The sequence below is a fragment of the Bactrocera oleae genome, chromosome 6 (genome assembly GCF_042242935.1).
Source record: "Bactrocera oleae isolate idBacOlea1 chromosome 6, idBacOlea1, whole genome shotgun sequence".
NCBI lineage: Eukaryota > Metazoa > Arthropoda > Insecta > Diptera > Tephritidae > Bactrocera > Bactrocera oleae.
Window position 1 is genome coordinate 42,665,306 of NC_091540.1, and position 15,768 is coordinate 42,681,073.

The 15,768-nt window shown below is 34.9% G+C and overlaps 1 protein-coding gene across 1 annotated transcript in view; it reads left to right on the top strand.

Moving 5' to 3' along the window:
- Positions 1 to 15,768, top strand: part of LOC138857903 (pneumococcal serine-rich repeat protein-like) — a 182,427-nt gene that overhangs the window by 27,226 nt on the left and 139,433 nt on the right. Inside the window, 2 exon segments of the mRNA XM_070111968.1 lie at positions 6,634 to 8,127; positions 8,319 to 8,540. Of these exon segments, the coding sequence (XP_069968069.1) occupies positions 6,634 to 8,127; positions 8,319 to 8,540 (1,716 nt within the window).

Below are 15,768 nucleotides of genomic sequence, written 5' to 3' on the forward strand. Positions count from 1 at the left end.
TAACCAATTAATTCTCCCCTACACTGTGACCAGAAAGTTTCCGGAAATTGTCATTTAAACAGCCCGCGCTCAATATTTTTCAGCACTTTTTTTTGTTTATTTGGTAGCACTGTCCTTAATTACTATGCCAATATAAACTATATGAAATCAGCCGACCTCAGTAGTGTTTTGCGATTTTTACAATGAAACAAAACATTGAACAAGGATTTTGCATAAAATTTCGTGTGCGGAATCGTTGCGAAAGATATAAAAGGCTTATGATAATTTATTCTATCGAAAACCGAAGTCTACGGCTGGTATAAAGCCTTTAAGGATGGTCGTGAAACCGTCGAGGACATGCCTCGTTCCTGTCGTCCTTTGGCGTCTACCACTGACGATAACATCAAAAAAGTGAAGGAAACCGTGCTCGAAAAATGTCATGTGAATGTTAGAGAGATAATAAGTAAGCTAAACATCGGCCATGGAGCAGCTCGTTTGGTTTTGAACGATAATTTGGTCAATGCTCGAGTTGTTCCAAAAGAGCTGAATTTTTTCAGAAAGACCATAGTTGTGAACGATTTTAAGACCAAAATCTCATTCAATACCATCGATCAAACACCGTATTCACCGGATTCGGCCCCATGCGACTAATTTTGTCTCCACAACTTAATGTACCGCTCCGTGGAACCCGTTTCGACTCGATTGAGGCCGTAAAAGAAAATTCGCAGAGGGAACTGAAGGTGATACCGGACAGCGCCTACAAGGCATGATGTTTCGATGATTGGAAAAAGAGGTGGCACATATCATATATTGAAGGCGACCAAATAAATATTGATGAAGATTAAAAATATTTCGTTTTATTTACAATTTCTGGAAACTTTCTGGTCACAAGGTATACCGATTTCAATATAGTTTTACTAGTCTGTAACTAGTCCAATTCCACGCAAGGTATTTCTCCACCGGTCTTTTCATTTAGTTAATTTGTATGAATTTGTGTGCATTTATAGCGCCAAATTTCCAGTTACATGTACATGCAACCTGATATGAATGTATGTACATATATATTAATATAAATATATTTAAATAAATATGCGTGTCTTTGAGGAGGATTAAAATTGGATCAAGTAAGTTTTCTTTATGACATTTCATGCTGTCTTAGCTCTTCATAAAAAACTGTATTTTTGTTTGTGTTCAGGTGGCGTGTGATGTGTTTTTAAAGCTTGCGTGTCCTGTGTTAAATAAATAACCTAAAAACAAAAAGGAAAAATGTAAGCACGAACAGAAATTTGGTCAACCAAAATGAAAGGATACTTAAATAGGCGGAAGACATCAAAAGTTGCGCAAGCATTTATTATTGTTGTTGTTGTTTTTAGTGATTGTTGATTGTCCCAAGATAAGAGGTGCGTTGCAAAACGCTTTGGCGTTCAGTTAATTGCATGCGTATGTGTCATAATTTGTGAAATGATGGCACTGCCTCGCTGGTCAACCTCGCCACCGGTGTTGTCGAGGCACATAATTAACCGCATGTAGCACATTTGTAAACGTATATTTATATATGTATACATAGGTAAACGATTATATTTATAATACAATAAATAATTCCTCAAAACTCGAAGGGGTTCTGTGCGTTGTGATTCTATGTGCTTAGCTAGGTTCAAACTTATTATTTTGAGTGCATTATTAAGCTTAATTTGAGTTGCCGCTAATTATATGCTGACATTACTTTAACATAAGTTTCATATTTATATTATTATCTGTGATCATTATTTTTCAACTTCTGATTGTGCCACAAAAAACAAAAGCAATCGAAATCAGTGTGCTCACAAACTTTCATGCAAAAACCAAAACTAACTTAATTTATAATGCAACTGTTATTTATTGTTCCACTTATTTGTTTTGTAGTTGAATTGACATAAAAGCTTTCCGGCCGTTGCTTGTAAGCTTTTGAAAATGCGCATGCTCTCTGTTGAGCGCCCTCTGTGATGATTTTTACAATTAAGTATTTGGAAGCTAACTTATAGAAATATTTGCGCTTATCTTATTATACCTTGAACAAGGTTAATTAAGTTTGCTACGAAGTTTGTAACACCCAGAAATAATCGTCGGAGACGATATATAATATATATAAATGATCAGTGTGACGAGGTGAGCCCATTTAAACATGTCCATCTGTCGGTCTGTATTTACGCAAACTACTTGTAGTTCCTAAGTTTATGAGATATCGGTATAGCATTTCGTATACAAATATAAAATGTAAATGTATTGTCGGACGCTCTTTGCCAACGCTGTAAAGAGTAGGTCGAGGTTGAGTAACCTTGTTGCTTTCTTCTCTATTGCCCGGCTTTTGCCAGAATGAGATTAAAGTATAATAGACACAAAATTGAAGATCTTAGAGAAGTGGCTGAGATTGATATTAATCGACTTAATAAATTTGTGGTAAGCTCAAATTCGGACAAACATTTGTCCAAGTGAGATCCATAGATTTTGGATGAACCCTACGGCCTAACCTAAGATATAAGAAATGCAGCCGAAGCTAAAGTTTTTTCTTATTTTTAGAATGAATACCCTCCATAATTAAAAATCTCGAATTTATGAGTTTATGCAGTTTTTAAAAATGACTGAACATTCTAATGAGAACTAAAAAGTAAAAAGGCATTTAAAAGAATATTATAAGGACTATGCAAACAAGAAATTTATTTACTGACGATGTTATTTAAGATATCGTATTGTTGATTCGTCTAAAATTATAATAATATATATTCTATTATTTTCTAATTTACATCAATATAAGAGTTTTTCAAATCAGTCGTAGTCGATCATTAGTTTATGTTTCCCATATATTATACTAACATTGTAGTGTCTGCAAACCCACTCAAGAAATGCAAATAAAATAATGCTGCCTAAAGTTATGATTACGCCTAGCAAGTGTCTTTCAATAACCGTGTGAGAAGTACAAGCCAATATTTATTTCCAAACAAAAAGTATTAAAAACTCCTAAAAGTAGACATGATCCAATTGAATTTGATTGACGAGAAGTTCATTAAATAACTATGAGAGAGATAAAAAGAGAGAAAGTGTGAGTTGCTTTTACCATAACTGAAACCATAGGAGTTGTAACAGCATTTTTAGCACTAAAAACAATGGCCTTTTTTTAACATAGATCATAAATTAAATTTTTTTAAGTTCGAAATTGAAAGAAAACCTACACTACTTTAATAAAATAAATATGAGAGTCACTTCAAACAACTGCTGTCATGTAGGGAATATGCCTGGCAAAAAAAAATAAAATTCGAAAAACACTAATTTGAAGCTTTTTGCGCTTAATTAAAAGCCTATGCTCGCAAACAAATTGTACTCGCACTAGCGTTACCAAGGATATTCGAACAAACAGCCAAACTCATATTTTACATACGACACAATGGCTCGATGGTCGGTCGGTTCACTGGCCCACCCGATTAGCTTGCCGCCTGACCACCCATTTGCCAGCGCCAGCGCCACTTACAACATTTTAGCGCCACTTTAGTTTCCGAGACACGTCAACCGACAACAGGGGCTGGGCGCTGCCAGCCAAAAGGATGAGTAATTTCTACCGCCGACAGCGTCACTCCCAAAATGCGCTACCACCAGTGTTTGCCGCTAAGACGAAACTAACCTTATACGAAGCAGAGGCGCGACAGTAAACAAAACGCAACCGACGCGAAGATACGCGAATTTTGCGTGAAGCGGAAAACCGTGGAAGTGAAATAAGAAAACGAAAGTAAAACTTTTTGTGTAACTGTGCATGAAATTTAAAAATTGAAATTTTATGCAAATAGAACTGGAGAACCAGTGAAAATTATGCAAAGTAAATTTTGCAAGTAAAAATGTTTTGAAAAGTGCTGTGATTTTCGAAAATATTGAAAATAACAAATTAAGTTCAATTGCCCATTGAAGTGAGCTGTCTGCTGTTGTGTAGTTCGGCATGCATTTTCTGCGAAAAAAGGTGAGGCGCCTAGACAGCTGCTATGTGTGTATGGCAGCGTCTGGCTGAAAGGGCTATAAGCGCTTGCAGTATGCACAGTTATAAGCGTGCACATAAAAAGTGTTGTGGTTGTATATGTACTTTAACTGTTAAAAGTGTGAAGAAAAATTTGTTAGACATTATTAAGTTTCTTTGTTGAAATAAGTGTATTTTGGTAAAATCCAATAATCTTAACATTAAGCTCTTTAATTCGAAATCATATGTAAATTTATATATGAATAAAGTTTCTGACAAATATTATTTGGCAACGTTTCTGCTTTGAAAGCTAAAATCAACGTACTCACTTTGTCTCTTCAACTACAATCACCCTTGCAAGTAATTTTAAGTCAAGTCAACCAACCACAGTTCTGAGTAAAATATTGTTTATTTTTCTGTTTGAAATTGAATGCTACACTTGACCTATGTCAACTTGAGTTTCGGCTGCATGCCAAAATATTCTGCACTTTCCAATACAAAACGAATACTTTATACAGTATAATATTCCTTGTAAAAACTCTCGCCAAGAAACAAAAAGCCAAAAAAAAAAACACTAGAAGGAATAAAAAAAACACTATGAAAATTCGAAATGATTTGCATTTTTCAAAGATATTCCGCAGTTTGCATTCAGCGCTAACACGCAATCTATTTTAAATTTTTTTGCAATAAAAAATTATATTTCCTAGACTTTACTCTGTTAACTAACCACTCCCCACTTGCTCGCTTTCTGAAATTCCCTCCACCTGCTCGCATGCCTTACACTGTCTGTTGTGGCATATAATAAACTTACTTATGTGTATTTTTCTAAGTTCTTGCCATACCACGCCTGTTCTTTTTTCTGCCCCCAATTCACCAAGCCCTTTATATGCGATCGATGTTTGTCCTCATTTGCTCGGACCCACACAGCTACAAACACGCATAATTGCTGCAGTTCTGATTTCCACACACACATCCATACATACTTTGCTTAATCAGATATTGATAATAAGTCATGACATTGTTGACTTAACTGTAAATAGCAAAATGTTTAAATTTACATTTATTCGCCGCAGGCTAGCCTGTGAAAAGCAACACACAAACTAGAGAAAAGCATGTCAGGGAAATAGAAAAATTAAAAGGTGACTTATGGGCAAATTGCCATCCTTTGCTGTGTACGGCTAGCAAGTAGCTAGATGAATGAGAGCGACAGTGACGTTGAGGTTCCTACTTTAAGTCACAAAAAAGCACTGTTTGAGTCGTGGAATGGTAGAGTAAATAAAGTACTATATATGAATCTGCTAAAGTACTATATAAGAGTATTTTAAAGAAAAACATATATAATTTTTCAATATTATCTCAAACTGGTCATTAGTTATCAAAATTGATAGTTTTTTGATAATTATTTGTTTTCGCCCTCGTCATGAACCAATAGCTCTAAATAGTTTCTCTGTCAGCACGGCAAAATAGTATTGCACACTATATCTAACACTAGTTGATATACCTCCAGCCTGATCAACAAATTTTGCCTCTCCGATCTGATAAATTCTTATATTTTATTATTTTATTTTCTTTCTAACGTTTTTTGCTTCCATATTTCTATAGCTTTTATTCTCAAACTTCTCTTATGTTTTAACTAACATTATTAGAGGCACGAAGGAGGGAAAGTTTGTAATCCTGAAGACCTGCGGGCGTATGAGTAACATACACTAGGCTATGTACACAGTGCGTTATTGTACAAAATATCAAAAAATAAAATAAAAATGTCTTCCTCCTTATCAAAAATGTTTGCAAATCATTAATTAAATCATATTTGAAACGAAAAACGGACACTTTTTAGAGAACCGAGTATTTATGGATTAGATATTTAACTAGATGTTATTTCCAGTCTGACGCTATTTTCGGGGGGTCCCTGTAAAAAATTTGATACTAATTAATTTTAACAAAACAAATACCAATTTTCGAAGTGAAGACGAAAGTTTATATTTGAGAGTTTGTGGTGGTTATTCTTCTCATGATATACAAGTATATGACACGAGGTATATATTTCTTTAATAGAGCATTCCAGTTTGACAGGAAGCTGACTTTAGAATTCATAAAGAGGCGCACAGTGGCATTATGAAGACCGGTATATTTGGTCATAGGATTGCCCTTATAGTATCAATATTAACGTTCTATGGATTAGAAAAAGACAGTTTTTAATAGAGACCGGGCGATTTCGTGATTCAAACAGTATATATTTTTTCATACAAATACTACTACTTGTACTTTAGGTGTTTTCAAGGCCTGAATTCTCATTGATCTTTGATCATGTGAAATATTGTGAATACTATTTTTCTCTTCCCTTGACCTCTCTGCGTCGACACTTTTTAGGGTAGAATAAAGTCGAACCGTGTGTGAATCAAGTTCTGAGTACTTTTGGGATCCAAACTGCCGAACTTATTTTAAAAACGGATCTGTCGAGATTTTTATTATCAGAATGCAATTTTTATAGAATTACTTCATCACCTAAATAACTGTGAATGAATTTGTGTTTGCCTAGCAACAGTATGAACCAGAAAACTTTGATATAATTGCTGATATACAACAACAACCAATTATAAACAGATGTACACAATATATAATCACACTCACCTTTTACTAAGTCTTCCTTTTTATCTATTCTCTTTTTGACGCCTCAGGCGAATCCACAGCCTAGCAACAACAACGCCAACAGCACAAACAACAATCAAAATAACGGTCAAAGTGGCAATATAAGTGGCAATAGTACAAGTAGGCCACCTGAGGGTGAACAGCATAGTGTTGCAATATTAACAACAACAACAACAATCAGCACAAATAATTGCAAACACAATTGCAACAACGTCAACGCCGAAGAACACTTGGCGGAGGTGCTGGTTATGCCGGTGAATGACACAAAAGCGATTACAGCAACAACAACAGCAGCAGTTATAGAAAGACCAACTGTGGCGGAGGCCACTAAGAGCCGCACCAACACAACCGATGAGAGCGATGAAGCCGGCATAAACAGCTGGAACTGTGGCAATGCGGCAAATGCGCCAACAACTGCAAACGAGTCCAACACAAGGGTTGGGATACGAAGTACGGCTGCCACTGCACCAATTGCGCAAGAGGAAGACGACGCCGAGGAGGTTTGGTATTCCGGGGAGGAGGATGGTGAGCACGATGTGGAGTTGGCAGAAAAACGACGGGAAAGTTGCTGCTGTTTGGTCAATGACAACGAACAGTGTTGCCAAGTCGATATCGATTTGAATATTAATTCAGTTTCAACAACAACAACAGCGGCAACAACAGAGAAACCAATGCAGCGCAGCAAATCGCGCGTACGTACATACTTGAGGCGGTGCAAGGATCGGCTGACGGGTCAGCATCAACAGGCAGTCGCAAATGCAACAAATTCCACAGCAGCAACAACAACAACCGTCAGCAAAACGTATGTGCAAGATGAAAAGTGCCAAGAATCGATTGGCGTTGAGGTGTCGCGTAGCACAAGCACCCAGCAATTCTCCGCCCTCGAAGAAAAAATGGATGAAGAAAAGGAGGCAGAGGGGGCGTATGAGGAAGTTGAGAATAAGGCGTGTACCACTACATTAATTGCCACAACCGAGCGACAGGGCGGCGCAGTAGCGCACACGCTATTTTCACCAATTGCGATGGTCGTGGAGGAAGAGCGCACGGCGGGAGAGGAGGCGTCGTTGGGGCTAGACGAAGAAGCGCACTTAACAAGCGAACAATCGGTGTTGGCTTTCAATGATATTGAGTTTAGTTTGCCGTCACCGTCAGTGTTGATGGACAGCGGTAGTTCGAATGTCAGTGCTGACCAGCAACAACAACAACATCCGACACTGGTGACCTCTGCTAAGCATAAGCGCGACGCCCTCACTTTGGCGGCCGCTGAAGTTGAAGTCCAAGTTGATGACTCGGCTGATTTAACTGTCGAACAAGAGACAAGACAGATGCAACAAAAATGCCAACAACAAATACAAAGTGGCAGCCTGCAAACTGGCAAGCTAAAGTGTTCAACCGTTGCCGCTGATGGCGGTAGAGGAAAACTACTACAACAACAAACACAGCAACAACAGTCGCTCATGAGTATCAGTACCAGCTGTCCGCCACTTCTGAAGGAGGAACAATTGGCTTGCGCTATACATATGGTAAGCAATACCACCATTTACCTGGCTTAACCGACCGCCCATTGCACCTACGAACCTTTTGTTGCACTTCCAACACTTTTCTAAAAAATATATTATATAAATTTTCCACACAATCGTCTGTTCACTGCCATAAGTCTGCTTTTATTAATAATTTTTCTTTGCTTTCTCTCCGTTATCCGCTGTTGTTGTAGGACTCGGGCACCGCTGCGCTGATTGACAAACACCTCGCCGCTATTTATCCTGTCTATATGGCGTGTACACGCTCGATTCTAATTCGGCAAGCACGCGATTTACTCGTCTGTTCCTATCTCGGCTGCTTGCAGTCGTTCGAAATGGAATTCCTATGCAAATTTGCCGAAATTGCTGCTGAGCTGCGGCAACGGCATGCCGTCGGTGTGGTGAGTAATGCACTTTGATTACTTTTTTCAATACATGCAAACAAATACAAATCTACTAGATATGTGTTTGGGGATTCTTGACATAAGCGCAACACTAAAGTTAAATAATTGACATAACAGCTGTTGTGATTGGGTAATCTTGCCAAAATAGACAGTAATTGGTATGTGTAGGACTCTTATAGACAGTAATATACTCGAAAAGTTGTTCTTTAAATTGATGTTGTATTATTTTTGGTTTTTAGCACCAAGATTTTAGAAATTAGTGAACATTAAGTTAGAGTAAAAGCTCGAGTCATTATAAAAATTGTGATAACGCTAGTTAAACCAAAGCGAAGTAAGAAAATTTTGTAGAACATATATAAATGAGAAAAACTATATTAATAAAGTAAGGAGGTGCTTAATTCGAGCGAGAACAAAAGTAAAGCCTTTTAAGAATTTGTGTATGAAAATATTTTCTAAAATGCATTAATGCGATAATAATGTTATCAATTAAGGGTTTAGGTGCTGTCAGAGTCACGAAAAAACTAGAATTTTTAATAATTTTTCCAATAAATAATTTTATTTTATAAAAGTGAAAACGAAGCTTCATAAATTAGGTTTCGACCTGACTTAACAGAAATTTGGTAAAAAAAAAAATTAAAAATTAATAACTCTTTGTGTTGATCCGGTTCCAGCCGCAGCTGCTGGTGGTTACCATCAGTAATCGTTGGCGACTCATCTAAAACCAATCGGATGGCAAAACTTAGTTTTATAAATAGATAATTTAGTGTCCTGGTCAAAACTGGCGGCCTCAGGAAAATCGTTCTCAGAATTTCGGATAAAAACCACCAGTTCGTAACAACTAAACTAAAACCAATTGAGATAGATACAGCGTTTTATAAATCGTATACATACATATCAATCATACTTAAATTTTTTTATTATAAAATGCATTTCATCGAAGAATTTGACCCAAATCGTAAATAAAATTACAAAATTTTTGAATTAATTTCTAAATTTTTTATGTAAATACATTTGTATATACATAGTATAAATATGGTATATATAGGTTTTTCTTTTTATTCATTGATTCTCTCAATCTTCGCCAATCAATTTGCACGCTTTAATGTTAAATGATATGATTAACAATCATTAACAAGTAGACAACTACGGTAACTCGAAACGAATGCTACACATATAACTATATACTATAAATACACTCATATACACACAACTTCTACCGAAGTTAACGCGCCATGCCCATAATTATTTGACCGCACCATTCATTAATTCCGACTACTCAGTCTGTTAACTACAACAACAACAATGCTGCATGGCAAGCAACTGGTCGAAAAAATGAAAACAAATGTTATGCCTAACAGCAACCGTTAACAGTGAGCAAATATTGAGCGCAAGTCGCTCAACGGAAACGCTCTGATTCATGTGAGAGATGTACTCGTGTGTAATTACATATGCATATGTGGCTGCAGCTTGGAATGTAAATAAACAAAAGTGAAGTAGGGTTGCCGTAGCGATGAAATTTAGAATTATACTATTGTTATTATTTTATTATTTGTTCAAAAGACACATACACCTTTTACATATATTTAAAAACCGTCAGATCTAAGCTAAAATTAAGTAACTTTTTACATCAAAATTATACCTTCTCTCTGAGAGGCGATAAATTCCATGCCTGAGCCAGAGAACTTAAAACAATGAGAAGGTGCAGGTTCGACAGCGAACAATTTGTAGGAATTTATCAAGGAGTTCACCCAGAGAACTTAAAACAATGAGAAGGTGCAGGTTCGACAGCGAACAATTTGTAGGAATTTATCAAGGAGTTCACCACAGATGCACGAGAAACAAATAACATTTTTCGCTTTTATAACAGCGGTAAATCTGTACACATACGCTCTCTTAACATAACCAACCGACGAATATTGAAGAGAATATAATATGTGAGCAAAACTGGGCATATTGATATGCCATTTGAAATATATTCCCTTTTATTGAACTATTATTTATTATTTTTTAAATTATTTTATGTTAATTCATTTTTACTTTATTGTGAGTTATTAATAATAATTTAAAAATATTTTGATATAATATATTTCTTAAAATCATTCATTTACTTGACACAATTATGGAGTCACAAAAGTACAGAATTGTGTTTTGCCGTCGGCATTTCACATTCATGCTTCAATTTTTCTTTTCAAATGCATGTGTAAAAGTAATTATGTACGTAAATATGTACTTTCATATATTATGACATACATATCTTATGTCGTTTGCACATTTGTATGTATTTGTATGTATATATGTACACTCAATTCTTCATGTGAAATCTCCGTTGACACATTTTTTGCTTTTATGTCAAAGCAGAGAACTTAAAACAATGAGAAGGTGCAGGTTCGACAGCGAACAATTTGTAGGAATTTATCAAGGAGTTCACCACAGATGCACGAGAAACAAATAACATTTTTCGCTTTTATAACAGCGGTGAATCTGTACACATACGCTCTCTTAACATAACCAACCGACGAATATTGAAGAGAATATAATATGTGAGCAAAACTGGGCATATTGATATGCCATTTGAAATATATTCCCTTTTATTGAACTATTATCTATTATTTTTTAAATTATTTTATGTTAATTCATTTTTACTTTATTGTGAGTTATTAATAATAATTTAAAAATATTTTGATATAATATATTTCTTAAAATCATTCATTTACTTGACACAATTATGGCGTCACAAAAGTACAGAATTGTGTTTTGCCGTCGGCATTTCACATTCATGCTTCAATTTTTCTTTTCAAATGCATGTGTAAAAGTAATTATGTACGTAAATATGTACTTTCATATATTATGACATACATATCTTATGTCGTTTGCACATTTGTATGTATTTGTATGTATATATGTACACTCAATTCTTCATGTGAAATCTCCGTTGACACATTTTTTGCTTTTATGTCAAAGAGTCTATCTGTCGAAGGACTGACGCGACGACAAAGCGTCACAACATTGTGTTGTTGGTAGAAAATCCGAGAAGTGCCGAAAACTAACCGAACGCTCGCCGATTGTCATCGCTTCCCTTGCCGCTCTAACAGCTTTGCCAACAAATCATTGTAGGTATATATGTATTTATATGAGCATGCATACATATTGACGAAGATTTTTGCGAGCCACGGAAAAATATTTTAGAATTGTGAAATATTTTAAATCGACAAAAGCTTTGTTGCCACTTTTGTCATTGATTTCTGTGTTTGCAGGGTTGTCACTTTTCTCTTCTAGAGGGAATATCAGAAATTTGTTCAATTTATGATTTTTAGCTTTTGCCATCGTCGCGAAAAGACGCTTGTAGGCAAACGCATGCTCGGGGAGATGTGTAAGGCGTTTGCTTTTATGAATGAAACGACTTAGCTTATTGCTTGTGCGCCAGCGTTCATGAATGAAAATGTTGTTGGTGTGCCATATTGATTTCTGGTGCTGATGCTATTTGAGACAATTGTTGTTTTTGTACAACAATGTTTGTATTTTGCCTATTGGCTGACGTACTTACATTTGTACGCTTAAATGTATGTAGATTTGTGTATGCATTACTTATTTTGGGCGGTCATATGCATATTTGTACATACATACTTACGTATAGAGCAGTGCGCTCACATGTATTTATTGATAATTGATAATATATTATTATATTATATAATATAACATATTGATGTACATACATAAATTATTAATTCTGTAAATATTGAAATTAGAAAATTATGAAAACAGTAAAATATCATTTTTTGCATAATCTTTCACATTTTATCAATGTAGCATTTGTGCAAAATAATAATAATTTATCAAATTTTCATCATAAAAATCGTTTATATGGCAAAAAATAATCATGCATATGTGAAATGGCATTTGTATTTCTTGTTTTCTCATTCATTTCATTTCATTTTTCTCTTTATATTGGTAGATACGTATTTTGTCAGAGAACGTTGTTAAAAATTCTAATTTCTGTTAAATAACAGCAAAACTATACAGAAAGTGGTGAACTCCTTGATCTCAAATTTTCAGCCAACCAATCGAGCATCATACAAAATTCAATTTGCACCTTCTCATTGTTTTAAGTTCTCTGTTAGAACAATGAGAAGGTGCAGGTTCGACAGCGAACAATTTGTAGGAATTTATCAAGGAGTTCACCACAGATGCACGAGAAACAATTAACATTTTTCGCTTTTATAACAGCGGTGAATCTGTACACATACGCTCTCTTAACATAACCAACCGACGAATATTGAAGAGAATATAATATGTGAGCAAAACTGGGCATATTGATATGCCATTTGAAATATATTCCTTTTTATTGAACTATTATTTATTATTTTTTAAATTATTTTATGTTAATTCATTTTTACTTTATTATGAGAAATATATCAAAATACTTTTAAATTATTACTAATAAAGTATTTTGATATATTTCTTAAAATAATTCATTAATTGTACTTGACACCATTATGGAGTCATAAAAGTACAGAATTGTGTTTATATAAACATGTATTCTTTCTATATTACTTTTAATAAAATTTTAAAAAATATATTGTTGCTCAAAAGTCTATTTTATTTCAATACTAATTTCAGTTGATTTTCCTATAGAAATTTGACTGGCGTAGAAGCAAATGTGCAACAGGACATACATACATATATTATGTCGTTTACACATTTGTATGTATTTTTATGTATATATGTACACTCATTACTTCATGTGAAATCTCCGTTGACACATTTTTTGCTTTTATGTCAAAGAGTCAATCTGTCGAAGAACTGACGCGACGACAAAGCGTCACAACATTGTGTTGTTGGTAGAAAATCCGAGATGTGCCATACACACTCTTACAAACATACATCGCATATGGGCAAGTGCAAAGTCAATGTGTGTACAAAAAAATCGAACGTACTTACATAAATTCTTTGACAAATACAGTCAATCCCGGTTAAGTGCCAAAACCAAAGATGCAGATTTTTTGTGCTTTGTAGTACATAAGCGATTGTGGTACTTAAGCGAGTGGTACCAAAAAAAATTATTTCTATGTATTTAAAAAAAAATTACCGTTTTCTTTAAAAAATTAAGAAAAAAAAGTGAGATGCAGCAAGACACCGGCAGATAAGAGGGATTGGAGGAGTGATACTTAACCGGGGTTTACTGTATACATAAATCAGAGGAATATTGAATATTTTCTTTAAAAAGTTTCTTGAATTGTAAATCGACAAATTTACTATGTTGTCACTTTTATTCTAAAATATTTTAATACTCATATTTGAGGGGTTGTCACTTTTCCCTTCTAGAGGGAATATCAGAAATTTGTTCAATTTATGATTTTTAGCTTTTGCCATCGTCGCGAAAAGACGCTTGTAGGCAAACGCATGCTCGGGGAGATGTGTAAGGCGTTTGCTTTTATGAATGAAACGACTTAGCTTATTGCTTGTGCGCCAGCGTTCATGAATGAAAATGTTGTTGGTGTGTGATTTACTACAAATTTAGGATTTGTCAATTTGGCTGCCATATTGATTTCTGCTGCTGATGCTATTTGAGACAATTGTTGTTTTTGTACAACAATGTTTGTATTTTTCTTATTGGCTGACGTACTTACATTTGTACGCTTAAATGTATGTAGATTTGTGTATGCATTACTTATTTTGCGCGGTCATATGCATATTTGTACATACATACTTACATATAGAGCAGTGCGCTCACATGTATTTATTGATAATTGATAATATATTATTATATTATATAATATAACATATTGATGTACATACATAAATTATTAATTCTGTAAATATTGAAATTAGAAAATTATGAAAACAGTAAAATATAATTTTTGCATAATCTTTCACATTTTATCAATGTAGCATTTGTGCAAAATAATAATAATTTATCAATTTTCCATTATAAAAATCGTTTATATGGCAAAAAATAATCATGCATATGTGAAGTGGCATTTGTATTTCTTGTTTTCTCATTCATTTCATTTTTCTCTTTATATTGGTAGATACGTATTTTGTCAGAGAACGTTGTTAAAAATTCTCATTTCTGTTAAATAACAGCAAAACTATACAGAAAGTGGTGAACTCCTTGATCTCAAATTTTCAACCAACCAATCGAGCATCATACAAAATTCAATTTGCACCTTCTCATTGTTTTAAGTTCTCTGGTGTGAGTTGCTTTCACCATAACTGAAACCGTAGGAGTTGTAACAGCATTTTTAGCACTAAAAACAATGGCCCTTTTTTTAACATAGATCATAAAATAAGTTTTTTTAAGTTCGAAATTGAAAGAAAACCAACACTACTTTAATAAAATAAATATGAGAGTCACTTCAAATAACTGCTGTCATGTAGGGAATATGCCTGGCAAAAATAAAATAAAATTCGAAAAACACTAATTTGAAGCTTTTTGCGCTTAATTAAAAGCCTATGCTCGCAAACAAATTTTACTCGCACTAGCGTTACCAAGGATATTCGAACAAACAGCCAAACTCATATTTTACATACGACACAATGGCTCGATGGTCGGTCGGTTCACTGGCCCACCCGATTAGCTTGCCGCCTGACCACCCATTTGCCAGCGCCAGCGCCATTTACAACATTTTAGCGCCACTTTAGTTTCCGAGACACGACAACCGAGAACAGGGGCTGGGCGCTGCCAGCCAAAAGGATGAGTAATTTCTACCGCCGACAGCGTCACTCCCAAAATGCGCTACCACCAGTGTTTGCCGCTAAGACGAAACTAACCTTATACGAAGCAGAGGCGCGACAGTAAACAAAACGCAACCGACGCGAAGATACGCGAATTTTGCGTGAAGCGGAAAACTGTGGAAGTGAAATAAGAAAACGAAAGTAAAAATGTTTGTGTAAATGTGCATGAAATTTAAAAATTGAAATTTTATGTAAATAGAAATGGAGAACCTGTGAAAATTATGCAAGTAAAAATGTTTTTAAAAGTGCTGTGATTTTCGAAAATATTGAAAATAACAAATTAAGTTCAATTGCCCATTGAAGTGAGCTGTCTGCTGTTGTGTAGTTCGGCATGCATTTTCTGCGAAAAAAGGTGAGGCGCCCAGACAGCTGCTGTGTGTGTATGGCAGCGTCTGGCTGAAAGGGCTATAAGCGCTTGCAGTATGCACAGTTATAAGCGTGCACATAAAAAGTGTTGTGGTTGTATATGTACTTTAACTGTTAAAAGTGTGAAGAAAAATTTGTT